An 18,178-nucleotide genomic window follows, 5' to 3' on the forward strand; every position below is an offset into this window, starting at 1 on the left:
TAACTTCTTCATGTGCAGTCTCAATGCTCTGACTACGTGCATCTTTCTTCAAAGCCTCTCCTCTTGCCCAGGTTGCTGGGGCTAAATTTATTTCATTCTACAATAATCAATCTGATCATGGCCAGAGCATCTCCAGCAATGGTTTGCCTTTTCGTCATGGACCACTGCTAATGGCACACCAAAAGATTTATCTTTGACCACTTTCTTCCTCATTAAGCAAGATCATTTACAGATATGGTGCTACCTTCTATATGTATACAAATGATATCACCGCTACCTTATCACTCCTTTTTATCTCCATGCTTCTGTGCTGTTTATTTGTCTTTATGCCTTTGTCTTCAATTAGTTATTGTTTCCTGCTGCTAAATATTGGAATATGAAAGCCAGTGTCTTTGTTACCTCCTACCTCAAACTCAATGCCAAAGTCATAATGGCATTACTCAGACAGGATGTTGATAGGTTCAACCTGACATGTGAAATTTTTGTAGCCTATTCAATTTTGTGCTGAGTTTCCGACTCCATGTTCTCTATGGGAAAGGCTAACTACTTTCATTTTAGTAGCATTTCCTGCTTCTATCCTTGCTTCAACCTATTTGGAGCAGAAACTCACATTTGTATCCCTCCAGACTCAGCTCTTCCTGTGTACTTTTACCAAGTCGCTCCACACTCTGTAGACTTCAGCTAATTTAGATCTACTGCTGTGCCAAATTCCACTGTCAATCTTAACTTTTTAAAAATTCATTTGCGAGATGACCTTTGCAAACTAGACTAGCATTTATTTTCCATCGATAATTGCCTTTGAAAAGGTGGTAGTGAGTTGCCACCTTGAAAGACTGCAGTCCACTGGGAGAAGGGATTCCCAACGGTTATTATCTGGCTTTTCTCCCATTTGTCTTTAAACCACGCAGATCCCTTCACTGATCTTTTTTCCCCCAACCCTCCTATCTCTGTCCTCGCCTACAAAGATCTTTGTCTTTGGATTGAAATGGTGCTCGGGTATGGGGAAAAGACAGAAGATTGCTTCTAGGTAATAGAACCAGTGCAGGTATGATAGGCCAAATGGCCATCTTCTGCATCATAACAATTCTGAGATTTTATACACCACCTCTGACCGAGCTTTTGAAAAGGTGCCTGTTAATATTTCCTCTTGATACAGTGACCGTGTTAATTATTGCTCCGTATAACTCTTTGGGCTGATTTTATTTTGAGGAATTCATATAAAATCTAGTTTCTCTATCTAGCTGTGAGTGCGCCTTGTCCTGCCTTGGGTCTGGATGGGTGTACAGCACTCTAACTATGTTGGAAATGAATGTGCACCATGTTAGTTGTCCAGTTGATGAAATTAGTTTTTACTGCAAGGCCTTTTTAAAAACAAAACGAATATGTAGTGTGCTGAAATTTTTAAGGGATTGTGAAGTCTGTTTTCTCTATTTAGAAACCGTAAGGAAGAGAGTTATGGATTTAGTCAATAAGTTAAGTGAAAATTTGTTAGTTTCCTACAACGTCTTGTGATTTTTACCAATATTTGAAATTTTACTCAAAATACTTCATTTTTCAATTAAAAAAGATTAGCTTTGGTAACAAATTCCAAACAAAAGTATGTTGTAAAAATTTTACATAAATTGTTTTTCTTTCAAGTGAAGGGCAAGAAACTAAAATGATTCAGTTTTAAACTCATAATCCCCACCCCCACTCCCACCCCCTTACAGCCACAGTTAAAAGATGTTTCAAATGAGGCTTGTTTCATTGTGAATGCAATGGTTGATGAGGCATGGTTGGGTATATCCATTGTGAACTGGGGTGGCACAATGGCTCAGTGCTTAGCACTGCTGCCTGCACAGCACCAGAGACCGGAGTTTGATTCCACCATTGGGTGACTGTCTGGAGTTTACATGTTCTCCCCATGTCTCCTTGGGTTTCCTCCAGATACTCTAGTTTTCCCCCACAGTCCAAAGATGTGCAGGTTAGGTGGATTAGCCATAGGAAATGCGGGGTTACAGGGATTGAGGGGTGTTTCTGTGTGATGCTGTTTGGAGGGTTGGTGTACACTTGATGGGCCGAACGGCCTGCTTCCACACAGCAGGGATTTTGTGAACTGAACAAGAAGTGCTCTAGTGAATAGCATCAGCTGCTGAGTCATGGGAATTGACTCCTTGCTCAGCAAGGCTGTTGTATTGTGCATAACTGCATCATAACATTAGGGAAAATCCAATCATTGTTCAGTGACAGAACAATACAGCAAGAGGAGGGTGTGAGGAAACATTCTATATTATCTTTGGACAGAAATTAATTGTATACTTTTCTGGTCACCCCAGCAACAGCATGGAGAGAGGCAGAGGGCAGTGTAATATCCTCGCAACCTTCCCTATATTGGTCAGAGGGGAAAATTTCCATTGTAAATTTTGATTGTTTTCTGTTTGGGACAGGAATGTGCTGTTGCATATTTATTTAAAGGAGTGTTTAATGTTTGTTTCTGTCCAATGGTTTTTAGGAGTTCCTTGGCTCATTTGCTTTCAAAACATAATTTGTAACAGTATCTTACCCCTATGGCAATCTTATGCATTTGGTTTTAGTAGTAGCATCAACTGATTTTAAGCTTTGCTGGTTATGCTGTTCTCTTCTGATGTGCTGACGAAGAGCTATTGGTGCAGTTTGTACAATTGGTGTAAAATTGCGTGCTGTCCTCAACACACGGTTCCTGGTAAGCTGTGTGAGAATGTAAGAGCATGCAGTTACAATACTAACACCTATAATAAAGTGACTGAATAGGTTGTGTTCTTGCAGAGTTTCACAGTTGGTTCAGATTTGTTGAGGTTTTTTTTCTTGCAATACTGATGATTGATTCTAATTGATTCTGGTGCTTGACTGACTTGTCAGAAACTACTTGTTTTTCTAACTTTTTTCCTCTTTAAACTTGGTTGAAATAATTCCATTTGTTATACATTCAGTTACATTAGCTTTTAAGTATACTGTGCTGAGCATGTTACAAAGCCCGGTGAACGCTAATTCACTGAAATAGGAGAGGGAGCTGAAGCTGCAAATGTAATCTGTGCATAATGGGACAAGTAGGTATGCATGTTGATGGGGTACCCAGTTTTTACAAGTGATCTGGCTTGACAAATTGAGATAACTGCATGAATATTTTTCTCTGAGAACGTGGACTGAATCCTGATAGACTTGTGAAGGCAACTGTTGGCAGCTGGCTCATCTGCTCCACTTCTTTCAGTTCACAATTAATTGTAACAGATGATGTGAGCTGTTGGTAGGTTCTACCTGCTTAGGTCCATGTTCAAGAAAAATCTGGGTGAAAAATCAGGTTTATGGAAAACACCTGTTTGAGGGAACTGGGAGAATTGATATGAACTATTGATTTTGATATTTCTACAGGTTTGGTGACTGCAGAATAAACTGAATCAGATCTCAGTTAATTTATGAATTACTCCTTAATTACTTCTAGTGGAAGTGTCAAATGCACTGAGGAAAATACCTGTAGCTGGTTTAATGTGCAGCAGCGGAATCTAGAATCATTGTGTATATGTTTTATGTAAATATGTATTTACTATTGATCAGAGCAAGAAATATAGGTGAAATTCAGTTCTTCCTGGTGTTAAAAGGATTCTTGGCAAAATAAGCATCAAATGGAATGGGGCTTTTCCGCAGGGATCTGTTCTGGGACCTCTGCTCTTTGTGATCTTCATAAATAACTTGGATGCGGAAGTGGAAGGGTGGGTTAGTAAGTTTGCCGATGACACGAAGATTGGTGGAGTTATGGACAGCGTGGTGGGCTGATGTAGGTTGCAACGGGACACTGACAGGATGCAGAGCTGGGCAAAGAAATGGCAGATGGAATTCAACCCAGAAAAGTGTGAATTGATTCATTTTGGAAGGTCGAATTTGATTGCAGAATACAGGGTTAATGGCAGGATTTTTGCTATTGTGGAGGAACAGAGAGATCTTGGGGTCCACATCCATAGATCCCTCAAAGTTGCTACCCAAGTTGATAGGGTTGTAAAGAAGGCGTATGGTGTGTTGGCTTTCATTGGCAGGGGAATTGCGTTTAAGAGCCATGAAGTTATGCTGTAGCTCTATAAAATCCTGGTTAGACCACACTTGGAATATTGTGTTCAGTTCTGGTCGCCTCATTATAGGAAAGATGTGGAAGCTTTAGAGAGGATGCAGAGGAGATTTACCAGGATGCTGCCTGGACTGGAGGGCAGGTCTTATGAGGGAGCTAGGGCTTTTTTCATTGGAGCGAAGAAGAATGAGAGGTGACTTGATAAGAGGTTTACAAGATGATGAGAGGCATAGATAGAGTAGATAGCCAGAGACTTTTTCCCAGGGCGGAAATGTCTATTATGAGGGGGCATAATTTTAAGGTGATTGGAGGAAGGTACAGGGATGATGTCAGAGGTAGGTTCTTTACGCAGAGTGGTGGGTGTGTGGAATTTGCTGCTGGCAGTGGTAGTGGAGTCAGATACTTTAGAGACTTTTAAACGACTCTTGGATAGGGACATGGATGATAGTATAATGTCGGGTATGCAGGGTAGTTTGATCTTAGTAGGATAATAGGTCGGTACAACATCGTGGGCCGAAGGGCCTGTTCTGTGCTGTACTGTTTTATGTTCTATGCTGTTGGCAGTCATGTGGCTTAAATTGATATTATCTTTGCATTTTTTCCCCTCAGGTTGTTCTTAGAAACGCGATCATATGATGGCTTGATTCCCAGGGAGCATTTGAATGACAGACTGCCCAAAAATGTCAAGTTCAGGTTATCCCCAAGGTCAAGGCCCATTTGGTGCAGAACCAAACCGATACCCAACTCATGCAATTCCATATAGCTTCTCCAGCAGCAGGCACCAGCAGGTAAGCTGTCAGGTATTGGTTGATCTTGTGCAGCAACCTACACTGTTTTGGCTCTTGTCCGATTGTTCAGCTAATTCCATTTTGAACAGTGCTGAAGTACGTTGTAGGATTGTTCTTTGGTTCTCTGTGTCTCGGTGATAGAGCTGAGTCATGAACCAACACTAAGAATGCGAAGAAGGTATAGCATGAATGACATTGCATTCAGAAATAAGAATATTTAGGAAATCTGATGACGTTTTAGAAGCTAATGTGACAAATGTCTATCCATAGATTTGGTCTTTGGGCTTTGCATTACCCAGCCTGTGGGCTCCTGGTGCTCATTTAATTGCCTTGAAGATTCATTTTTCAGAATTTATGCCTAAATTGGCATGTGTTTGTTGTCAACTCCTATTTTACCCTTTCAGAAAACTGAGAAACTGGGAGATAGTGGGGAATTACAAAAAGCCTAAGCTGGTGTCACAAACTAACTAATTACTTACACGTGCAGTCTGTTGCATGCTACTGCTGTATAGAATGTGTAGCATCGTTCTGTAGCTTCACTAGGTTGATGCTTGATCTTTAGGTATGCCTAGTACTACTTCTGTACTCCACTAATCATAGAATTCCTACAGTGCAGAACAGATCATTCAGCCCATCATGTTCACACTGACCCTCCAAAGAACAACCTACCCAGACCCACGTCCCCTACCTTATCCCTGTAAGCCTGCATTTCCCGTGGCCAGTCCGCTTAGCCTGCACATCCCTGGACACTATGGGCACTTTAGCATGGCAAATCCACTTAACCTGCACATCTTTAGACTGTGGGAGAGAATCAAACACCCAGAGGAAATCCATGGTGACACAAGGAGAATGTGCAAACTCAACACAGACAGTCGCCTGAGGGTGGAATCAAACCTGAGTCCTGGTGCTGTGAGGCAGCAGTACTGCAGTATACTGGTATGGAGGGAGAATTGGCTAATGGCAGGAAACAGTGAATGGAGATAAGGGTTCTTTTTCCAGATGACGACCTCTTGAAGAATGTAGGATCCTGAAAGATCTAGGCTAGATGAATGTTGAAATGATGTTTCCTCTTGTGAGTGAGTCCAGTACTGAGGACAGATTTTTAAAATTAGATGTCACCATTTTAGGACAAAGATGAAAGATATTCTGTCTCAGTGGGTTATGTGAATTTTGGAACTCCGCCTCAGAAGGTAGTGGAGGCAAGTCATTGGATATTTTTGAGGTGGAGGTAGATAGGTTTTTGATCAACAAGGAGATCAAAGGTTATCAAGAGTAGATGGGAATGTAGAATTCAACACACAAGCAGATTATCCGTGGTCTTAATTCCAGGATTGGCTCAAATGGCCAAACGGCTTGCAACATTTTCTTATGATTGTATGGGATATGATGAGACATGAGGTTTATGCTAGGTTATGACCACTCTGCTGATATTTTTACTTCTTTCTATTTCTTCTTCCGTTATATGTTTAACTTCTCCTTACATGCCTCTATGCTATTTAATGCAACCAATTCATGTAGTATTGAGTTCCACATTCTAACCAGTCTCTGGTTAAAGAAATAAAAAAAAAGTACTAGAGAGACTGACTTTCTCAGAACTGAAGAGGAGTTATATCATACTTGAAATGTTAACTTTATCTCCACAGATATTGTTAGATCTGTTGAGTGTCTTTAGCACTTCTGTTTTTATTTTAGATCTCCAGCATCTGTAGTACCATGCTTAAGGTCTTGGCTCTTGAATCCCTAATTGGACTTAGCAGCGACTATCTTTTATTTATGTCCCTTAATTCTGGCCTTAATATAGAAATATCTTCTTCACGTATACTTTAACAAGCCTTTTCATTATGTATTTTTCTATGCTGAAGGGCATTGTTAAGTCTTGAACAGATTTCAGTTCCAAATTTCTGTTTTGGAGCGAACTCGGAACTTGCAACCTTAACACTGATTCCTTCATTTGGACACATGACTGCAAGTTTTATTAGGCCACATTGCCATAAGAAATAGGGACAGGAGGAGGCCATTCGGCCTCCCAAGCCTGGTCTGCCGTTCAATACGTTCATGGCTGATCTGACATTGCTCATGTCCACTTTCTTGCCCTTTCCCCGTGACCCTTGATTCCCCTAGCAGATTATCCACTTGCATTATGTCCATGGCTTTAATAATCTTCTGAGAGTTTCTGTTTCTACGAAACCATTGTAATTTGTGATTATGTAAAAATTCTTTCATTGTCATTGGGTCAAAACCCTCAAACAGCTTTTCCAACAGCACAATGGATGCAGCAGTTTGAGAAGGTTAGTCTCTTCCACGGAAAGTAGTGAAGACTGGATCATTGCATTCATTCGTGATTGGATTAGCATTATTCTTATCAAATAGGGCAGTCAGGGATATCGGTGAAACCAGAAAATAGAATGGAGACCACAATTGGAGCAGACAATGTTATTAAATGATAAATTCAGGTGCAAAGGACTAAATAGCCTCCTCCTAAGCTTTGTTGTCTGAGGAGCAATCTGAGATGAACGATAACCGTTCTCTTTCCTCGTGATATTGCCAACCCATAAATGAATGAAAAATAGACTTGAATCAGATCCAAATATGTGTAGGTGAGGTGGATTGGCTGTCCTAAATTGCCCATAATGCCCATGGATGAGTAGGTTAGGTGGATTAACCATGGTAAATACAGGGTTACAGGAATAGCATAGGGGGGACGGATATAGGTGATATGCACTTCGGAGGGTTGGTGTGGACTCAGTGGGCTGAATGGTTTGCTTTCATCCTGCAGAGGTTCTGTGATTCTAAGATCCCATCTAAGTTTCTCTCTTACAGAAAAGAGATGAAAATTTAACAGTGCATCAAAATGAGGCCTTACAAAAGCCATGCATAATTCTTTGCTGAGGTTTTAATTTTATAGTGACCATAAGACAAAAGAAGCAGAATTAGGCCAATCAGTCCACTGACTCTGCCCCACCATTTGATCATGGCTGATCATGGCTGATCTGTTTCTCAACCCATTCTCCTGCTTTCACCCCATAACCCTTGATCTCCTTTCCAATGAAGAACCTGTCTATCTCAGTCTTGAATACATTCAATGACTTGGTGTCCATAGCCCCCTGTGGCAGTAAGTTCCTCAGATTCATCACAAATCATCTCAGTTCTAAAGAGTCGTCAGAAGCTTTAACCTTGGGTTCTATTCTCTCCTCCTAGTAGAAACATCTCCTTGACTACTCTGTCCAGGTCTGTCAGCACTCTTAAGTTTTTTTTTAATCAGTTGCCCCATGATCCTTCTAAACTACGTCGATTATAGTCCCAGAGTCCTCGACCACTCAGTGATGAGCCCTTGATCCCCGGGATCATTCTTGTAAATTTCCTCCAAAGCCAGCATATCCTTCCTTAGAAATGTGGCTAAAAACTGCTCTCAATATTCCAACTGCAGTCTGACCAGAGATTGTTCAGTCTCAGCAGTGCATATCTGCTCTTGTATTCTAGCCCTCTTGAAATGAATGTGGTCATTGCATTTGCCTTCCTAATATATAACTGAACTTGCATGTTAATTGTACGAGAATCCTGAACTAGCACACCCAAGATTTCTGAAGCCTTTCCCCGTTTAGAGAAAATACTCTCCACCTCTGTTCTTCCTACCAAAGTGCACAACCCCACACTTTCTCACATTGTATTCCATTTGCCACTTCTTTGCCCACTCTTCTCACCTGCCCAATTCCCCCTCAAGCAGCCTCCTCAACACTACCTGTCCTTCCACCTATCTGTGTCATCTGCAAATTTAGTAACAATGGCCTTAGTTTTCTTTGTTCAGATCATTAATATCTGACGTGAATAGTTGTGGTCCCAACACTGACCCCTGTGGAACTTCACTAGTCACTGGCTGCCATCCTGAAAAAGACTCTTTTATCCCCACTCTCTGCCCTCTGCCAGTCAGCCAATCCTCTATTCATGCCAGTACTTTTCCCTGAACACCATGGACTCTTATCTTATTTAACAGCCTCCTGTGCGGCACCTTATCAAAGGCTTCTGGAAATCCAAATAGATCATGACCACTGGCTCTCTTTTGACTAACTTGCTTGTTAGCTCCTCAAAGTATTCTAACAGATTTGGCAGGTATGAACTCCTCTTGATGAAGCCGTGCTGACTCAGCACAATTTCACTATGCACTTCCAAGTACTCCGTAATCTCATCCTTAGTAATGAACTCTCAAAATCTTACCAGCGCCCAAGGTCAGGCTAACTGACCTCAAGTTTCCGGTCTTCTGACTCCCTCTGCTTATATCAGTGGTGTTACATTAGTCATTTTCCAGTCCTCTGGAACCCTCCCTGATTCCAGTGATTCCTGAAAGACCACACCAATGCCTCCACAATCTCCTGAGCTATCTCCTTCATGACTCTGGTGTAGTCTATCTGGTCCAAGCAATTTATCCACCTTCAGATCTTTTGACCTTCCCCAGCATCTCCTAAGTGATGGCCAGTACACTCACTTCTGTCCCGGACTGTCTTGACGTTCTGGTATACTACTGATGTCTTCCATTGTGAAAATTGATGCAAAGTACTATTCACTTCCTTTGCCATTTCTTTGTTCCCCATTACTGCTTCTCTAGCCAATGGCCTAATGTCCAATCTTGCCTCTCTTATCGTTTAGATATCTTAAAAAAAATTCTTGCAATCTTCTGTATCAAACACTACCTTCAGGACTCGAGTCCTGGCCATGGAACAGTGTCTATTGCCCTGACTATACTATTTCCCCAATGACAACTATATTTCTATCTTCTTCCCGGTAGTATTGTCAGTTTGCTCATCTTCCCTACAGCACCCATTCATCTATACAGGGAGCAAGAATCTCAAACTTAGATGTTAGATAATGTTAGATAATATCAGGGCTGAACACCTCAGAATCCAGGTAACTCCTTGTCTCCCTAATGTGTTGAAGTATTCGTAACTCAGATTCCAGCTCATTCAGTCTGAAAAGGAGTTCCTCAAACAACCAACACTTGCTCCAGATATGGTCATAATGAACCACAATGGGGTCCAGCAGCTCCCACATCATGCAGGTGCAACACATTGCCTGGCCCTGCATATCTATTTTAATTACCTACTTCTTACTTTTTGTAAAATGTTTTGTACTGGTCTTGGTTTGTAGCCTGCAAAATTACCCCCTTTTACCTTCAGTTTGAAAGTAACCTATAATAAATAGTCAAATTAGTGGCTATCTCCAACCAATGTACTTACGGCTTATTTATGATGTCACTTATTCTTGGTACTGGACTCCTGAACCTGGGCTTCCATTTATTCAGTTTAAAAAAAACTTACAAACTATGAGCCAAAAAAAAACTGAATTTCCATGCTGTTTCAAATTCTCTGAACTATATACTCACTTGGGCTGTCTCACTCTGAATCTGATCTCTCCTTCATGACCATGCGAAGCTTACTGATCGTGGACTTTCAACAGACAATGAATCATTGAGACAATGCAATGTGTACAGTCTTTTTTTTTTTTTACTGTGACTGCTGCCTCCTGATATCACCTGAACCTTGAGGTTCCTTGACCCACATTTGGTGTGACCTTTTCTTATACCATTGTGTTTGAAGATCTGGAATCTGAGCTGCAAACACTGTGACACATCCGGGAGGGGGAGAGTTACCTGGACGCTTTGTTTCAGGAGGCAGTCACACCTGGTAGATTAAGTAATTCAAATTCAGTTAGTGATCAGGGACAACAGGGTGTGACTGCAAGTGAGGCAGGTGGGGGGATCCTGAGTTCAGGAGTGGAGGAGCCTCAGCTTTTGACCTTATCCAACAGGTACAAGATACTTGCTCCCTGTGTGGATGAGGAAAAGGGCTGCGGGGAGGATGAGCCAGCTCACCGCAGCACCATGGTGCAGAAGGCCATTCAAGAGGGGGGAGCAAATAGACAAGTGGTAGTTATAGGGGATTCTATAGTTAGGGGGATAGATAGTATCCTTTGCAAGCCGGATCGGGAGTCCCGCATGGTGTGTTGCCTGCCCGGTGCCAGGGTGCAGGACATCTCTGACCGGCTTGAAAGAATATTGGAGCGGGAGGGGGAGGATCCAGTTGTTGTGGTCCACGTTGGGACTAACAACTTAGGCAAGGCTAGGATGGAGGACCTGTTTGGGGATTATCAAGCACTAGGAACGAAATTAAGGAACAGGCCCTCGAGGATCATAATCTCCGGATTACTGCCTGAGCCACGTGCAAATTGGCTTAGGGAACAGAAAATTAGGGAAGTAAACACGTGGCTAAGGAAGTGGTGTGGGAAAGAGGGGTTCCATTTCATGGGCCATTGGCATCAGTTTTGGAACCGGAGGGATCTGTACCGATGGGACGGTCTCCATCTGAACCGACCTGGAACCAGTGTTCTTGCGAAAAGGATAAATAGGGTGGTCACTAGGACTTTAAACTAGTGAGTTGGGGGGGAAGGGAAAGGGAAAACGACAGGGAGTATGATGGTAAATAAAAAGGTAAGCAGCAGGTTAGCATGTGTGCAGGAGGGTTTAAGTTCAAGGCAGACTATGAAAGAAGCAAAAAGGAAGGATAACTCAAGAGATATTATTAGAGATGTTGGAAATCATGCGGGTAAGAAAGCTAGCATAAAGGCACTTTACCTGAATGCTCGTAGCATTCGTAACAAGGTTGATGAGTTAACGGCACCAATCATGGCGAATGAATATGATTTGGTAGCCATTATGGAGACATGGTTACAGGATGGTCACAACTGGGAGTTAAATATCCAGGGGTACCAGACTATTCGGAAGGACAGACAGGAAGGTAAGGGAGGTGGTGTAGCCCTGATATTCAAGGACGCCATCAGGGCGGTGCTGAGAGATGGTATAGGTTCTCTGGAGAATGAGGTTGAATCCATTTGGGTGGAAATTAGAAATTCTAAGAGGAAAAAGTCACTGATAGGCGTAGTCTATAGGCCACCAAATAATAACATCACATTGGGGCGGGCAATAAACAAAGAAATAACTAATGCCTGTAAAAATGGTATGGCAATTATCATGGGGGATTTTAACCTACATGTAGATTGGCCGAACCAGCTCGGTCAGGGTAGCCTTGAGGACGAGTTCGTTGAGTGTATCCGTGATAGTTTTCTTGAACAGTATGTAATGGAACCGACGCGGGAGCAGGCTATCCTAGACCTGGTCCTGTGTAATGAGACAGGAATAATTAATGACCTCATAGTTAGGGATCCTCTTGGAAGGAGTGATCACAGTATGGTTGAATTTAGAATACAGATGGAGAGTGTGAAGATAAAATCCAATACCAGGGTCCTGTGCTTGAACAAGGGGAACTACAATAGAATGAGGGAGGACTTGGCAAAAGTAAACTGGAAACAAAGATTTTATGGTGGGACAGTTGACGAGCAGTGGAGGACTTTCAAAGCAATCTTTTAAAGTGCTCAGCAAAAGTATATTCCAATGAAAAGGAAGGACTGTAACAAAAGGGGTAATCTGCCATGGGTGTCTAAAGAAATAAGGGAGGCTATCAAATTGAAAGAGAAGGCATACAAAGTGGCCAAAAACAGCATGAAACTAGAAGATTGGGAAAACTTTGAAGGTCAACAGAAAGCCACAAAAAGACTTATAAGGAAAAGTAAGATAGAACATGAGAAAAAACTAGCACAGAATATAAAGACAGATAGGAAAAGTTTCTATAAATATATAAAATGAAAAAGAGTGGCTAAAGTAAACGTTGGCCCTTTAGAGCATGAGAAGGGGAATTTAGCTATGGGATATGATGAAATGGCCGAGGCTTTGAACAGGTATTTTGTGTCGGTCTTCACAGTGGAGGACACTAATAACATACCAGTAATAGACAAAGAGACGAAGGTAGGTGAGGACCTGGAAACAATCATAATTACGGAAGAGGTAGTGTTGGGCGAGCTAATGGAGCTAAGGATTGATAAGTCTCCTGGCCCTGATGGAATGCATCCCTGGGTACTAAAAGAGATGGCGGGAAAAATAGCAGGTGCACTGGCGGTAATTTCCCAAAATTCGCTGGACTCTGGGACAGTCCCAGCAGATTGGAAAACAGCAAGTGTGACGCCACTGTTTAAAAAGGGAAGTAGACAAAAGATGGGGAATTATAGACCGGTTAGCTTAACCTCTGTAATGGGGAAGATGCTTGAGTCTATGATCAAGGAAGAAATAGCAAGGCATCTTGATAGAAATTGTCCCGTTGGGCAGACGCAGCATGGGTTCATGAAGGGAAGGTCATGCTTGACAAATCTTTTGAAATTCTATGAAGACATTACGAGCAAGGTGGACAATGGGGACCCAGTGGATGTGGTGTGTACACAGACTTCCAAAAGGCCTTTGACAAGGTGCCGCACAAGAGGCTACTGCATAAGATAAGGATGCATGGCATTAAGGGTAAAGTATTAGCATGGATAGAGGATTGGTTGACTAACAGGAAGCAAAGAGTGGGGATAAATGAGTGCTATTCTAGCTGGCAGTCAGTGACTCGTGGTGTGCCTCAGGGATCGGTGTTGGGACCGCAATTATTTACAATTTATATAGATGATTTTGAGCTGGGGACCACGTGTAGGGTGTCAAAGTTTGCAGATGACACTAAGATGAGTGGCAAAGCAAAGTGTGCAGAGGACTGTGAAACTTTACAGAGGAACATAGATACATTGAGCGAGTGGGCAAAGGTCTGGCAGATGGAATACAATGTAAATAAATGTGAAGTCATACATTTTGGTAGGAGTAATAGTAAAAAGGATTATTACTTGAATGGTAAAAAGTTGCAGCATGCCGCTATGCAGAGGGCCCTGGGTGTCCTTGTGCATGAATCACAAGGTAGGTCTGCAGGTACAACAAGTAATTAGGAAGGAAAATGGAATTTTGTCCTTCATTGCTAAAGGGATTGAAATAAAAAGCAGAGAGGTTATGTTGCAGCTGTCAAGGTGTTGGTGAGGCCACACCTGGAGTACTGTGTGCAGTTCTGGTCTCCTTACTTGAGAAAGGATGTACTGGCACTGGAGGGGGTGCAAAGGAGGTTCACTAGGTTGATTCCGGAGTTGAGGGGGTTGGCCTATGAGGAGAGACTGAGTAGATTGGGATTATATTCATTGGAATTCAGAAGATTGAGGGGGGATCTTATAGAAACATAAAATTATGAAGGGAATAGATAAGATAGAAGTAGAGAGGATGTTTCCACTGGCAGGTGAAGCTAGGACAAGAGGGCATAGCCTCAAGATTAGAGGGAGCAGATTTAGGACTGAACTGAGAAGGAATTTCTTCACCCAGAGGGTTGTTAATCTATGGAATTCCTTGCCCAGTGAAGTAGTTGACGCTACTTCAGTGAACGCTTTTTAAAAAAAAAGGTAGATTTTTTTTGAACAATAAAGGAATTAAGGGATACGGTGAGAACGCGGGTAAGTGGATCTGAGTCCACGAAAGGATCAGCCATGATCTTATTGAATGGCGGAGCAGGCTCGAAGGGCCAGACGGCCTACTCCTGCTTCTAGTTCTTATGTTCTTATGTTAAGTACTGTTGCGCTCTCCCGTTGTCTGAAGTGAAGGACATTTTGCGTCATTCAGTATAGTGGTGGCACACTTCTCCAATTGAAGGAATACTAGTTTTATATTAAATACGTAGTAGTGTTTCTTTCCAATAAATCAATTTGACCCGGTGACTTTGAGCATGTTTGTTTTGGTTTAATGTTTTTCCATCATGGTTATGAAGAAGTAAGGGAATGGAGGTTTACTCTTGTATCACTTGGTCTCTGCCTCACCACACAGACACACACGCACCTTTATTGCTCATAGAACTAAAACGTTAAAATTCTTCATCAAGAGTTTATGGCTAAGCATTTTCACTTAGTAACATTCCACTGGCAAGTGTATTTTGTAACCTTGTGTTTCTTTTATGATTATACTGAAGGTGTAATAAATCTTGCACCTCTATTACCTGAAATGCTGGAACTAAACGTGCTGTACCTCAGTGGGTTACAGGTACTTTGAATAATTGTGTTTGAAGAGAAAGTGCCCGTTTCATTTTAGAAGTTGAAAAGTTTTCATGGAAGAAGGATCGGGGCAGTGCAGCCAAGGGATCGCACTCTGAACTTTGTGCCCTAGACAGTGACCCTTTTACTCAGCGTGTAAATAGAAACAAAGCATTTGGTAAGTTCAGACATCAGGTGCAGCATGGCTTGAACACAGCAGTCAACAATCTCTGTTTGGTTTGGTATAATGCAGACAGAAGGTTACCTCCGTACACCTGCGGTAAGAAAGCAGCATGAAACAAATCTACTGGAACCTTCTCTTTGCTTTTAATCTTGCTATAACCCTGAGTGACCAGCACGCTGGCTTTCATTCATGTTTCTTTTCATACATTAACAGATGACCTTCAAACATCCTTAAATCAGAAAATGATTCTGTGCTCTCATAGCCTTAAAATGGCATTAGTTTTAAACTGATAAAGTAATAATTTGCTGCTTTTAAGTGAAAAATGACAATTATTTTGTTGTCACATCTTGGCTTACTCTCATGTATTTGGATATTTCACCCTATACAGTATATCATCAATCCCGACACCAATAATGACGATCCTTTACACTTCATCACACTGCAGAGGTCATTAAATAAAGCAATAGGAGTAGGCCTTCAGCCCGTAGTGCCTTTTAGCTCTTCAGTACAGCTGTCAAATTAGTCCCATTCTGTGTTTCTCTTTCCCCATGGTCCAGTAATTGTTTCCCTTTCTACCAATTATCCACTGTACTTTTGAATGTTATGATTGAATCTGTTCCACCACCCTTTCAGATAGTGAATCCTGGAACACAGCATGTCACTAAGTAAAAGAAAAAAATGCCTTTTCATGTTAGTGATGGCTCTTTTGCTAATCATTTCAAATCTGTTTCCTCTGGTTATTTGCCCCACCACTAGAAACAGTTTCTCCTTGTCAAAACCTTTAATGATTTTAAATGACTCTTATAGCTACATTCAAATATGTCTTCCTGCACCCATTTTAAAATAGTATTTGGTAGCTTATATGGTTTCTTCTCACTATCCTACCGAAATCGGATCTTTTTGGTGCAGTGGTAATGTCCCTATGTCTGGACCAGAAAGCCTGTGTTCAACTCCTACCTGCTCTAGAAGTATGTAACAACATCTGTGAACAGTTTGATTAGAAAATATACATCCTACCAAAATGTATCATTGCTCACTCTTCTATGTTGAACTTCATCTGCCATGTTACTTCATTCCATCAGCCTGTGTTTTCTTGGAGTCTATTATGATTCTGTCAATTTGCTATTCTTCCAAGTTTAGGTAATCAACAAAGTTCGGTAATTGTGACCTGTACTTCCATATCAAAATTATTAATGTATGTATTTGCTGCCCATGCTAAACATAATCCCAAACTAAACTAGTCCTACGTGCCTGGTCCTGGCCCATATCCCTCCAAACCTTTCCTATTTATGTACTTATCCAAATGTCCTTCAAATGTTGTAATTGTACCCACATCCGCCACTTCCTCAGGAAGTTCATTGCACAAACCACACTTTGTGAAAAAAAATTGCTCCTCGTCTTTTTTAAATCTTCCTCCTCTCCCCTTAAAAATATGCCCCTGTTGTCTTGAAATCCTTCACCCTACAGAAAAGACAACTGGCGTTGTCTATCTATACCCCTCATTATTTTATAAACTTCTATAAGGTCATCTCTCAACCTCTTATGCTCCAGTGGAAAAATGTCCCAGCCTATCCAGCCTTTACTTATAACTCAAACCTTCCATACTACGCAACATCCTGGTAAATCTCTTCTGAACCCTCTCCAGCTTAATAACACCCTTCCTATAACTGGATGACCAGAACTGGACACAATATTCCAGAAGAGACCTCACCAATGTCCTGTATAGTTTCAACATGACTTCCCAACTCCTATGCTCAATGGACTGATGATGAAGGCAAGCATGCAAATACCTTTTTAACCACCCTGTCTATATGTGATGCAAGCTTCAAAGAATTAGGTACCTGAACCCCGAGGACCCTCTGTTCTACAACACCACCCAAGGTCCTCTCTCAAAACCATGCTGACTATCCCTAATAAATTTTTTCTTCTAAATATTTAAAAATCCTAACCTTTAGAATCACCTCTAATAACTTACCCAAATTGATGTCAGACTCACAGGTCTTGAGTTCCCCTGTTTCTTATTCCTCCTTAAAGGCACAACATTAGCCACCCTCCAGTCATAGAACTGTAGCGCTGTACAGCATGGAAACAGCCTCTTCAGTCCAACTCGTCCTTGCCAACCAGATACCCAAATTAATCTAGTCCCTTTTACCAGCATTTGGCTCATTACCGCCTCAATCCTTCCTATTCATATTCCTTCCAGATGCCTTTTAAATAGTATAATTGTACCAGTCTCCATCGCTTCCTCTGGCGGCTCATTTCACACAAGCACCACCCTTTGTGTGAAAATGTTGCACTTAGGTCCCTTTTAAATCTTTCCCGTCTCACCTTAAATCTATGTCTTCGAGTTTTAGACTCCCCTACCCTGGGGCAAAGGCTATTTACCCTCTCCATGCCCCTCATGATTTTATAAACCTCTATAACGTCATTCCTCTGACCCTCCAGGGAAAATAGTCCCAGCCTATTCAGCCTCTCCTTATATCACAAAGGCACCAACCCTGGCAACATCCTTGTGACCTGTTATGAACAGTTTCAAGTTTTGTAAGATTGTTCCTATAGCAGGGAGACCAGAATTGCACGCAGTATTCCAAAAGTGGCCTAACTGATGTCCTGTACTGCCACAACATGACCCCTCAACTGCTATACTCAAATGCACTGACCAAAAAAGGCAAGCATACCAAACGTTGCTTCCACTGTCCTGTCTACCTGGGAATCCACTTTCAGGGAACTATGAGCCTGTACTCTAAAGTCTGTTTGTTCAGCAACGCTCCCAGGTCTTTACCATTAAGTATATAAGTCCTGCTCTAATTTGCCTTTCCAAAACGCAGCACCTTCCATTTATCTAAATTAAATCCCATCTCCACTTCTTGGCCCATTGGCCTATCTGATCACGGTCCCATTGTCCTCTGAGTTAACCTTCTTTGCTGTCCATTACACCACCAATTTTGGCGTCATCAGCCAACTTACTAACCATACCTCTTATGTTCACATCCACATCATTTATATAAATGACCAAAAGCAGTGGACCCAGAACCAATCCTTGTGGCACACCGCTGGTCACAGGCCTCCAGTCTGAAAGACAACCCTCCTCTACCACCCTTTACCTTCTACCTTTGAGCCAGTTCTGTATCCAAATGGCTAGTTCTCCCTGTATTCCATGTG

At 41.8% G+C, this 18,178-nt stretch overlaps 1 protein-coding gene across 1 annotated transcript in view; it reads left to right on the top strand.

The window, feature by feature from the left end:
- ncor1 (nuclear receptor corepressor 1) overlaps positions 1-18,178 on the top strand; it is a 375,214-nt gene that overhangs the window by 52,824 nt on the left and 304,212 nt on the right. Inside the window, exon 3 of the mRNA XM_048612313.1 lies at positions 4,685-4,863. Coding sequence (XP_048468270.1) covers positions 4,738-4,863 — 126 coding nt within the window. The 5' untranslated portion in view covers positions 4,685-4,737. The remainder of the gene's footprint in view (positions 1-4,684; positions 4,864-18,178) is intronic.

Source organism: Rhincodon typus, chromosome 26, assembly GCF_021869965.1.
Source record: "Rhincodon typus isolate 14 chromosome 26, sRhiTyp1.1, whole genome shotgun sequence".
Taxonomy (NCBI): Eukaryota; Metazoa; Chordata; class Chondrichthyes; order Orectolobiformes; family Rhincodontidae; genus Rhincodon; species Rhincodon typus.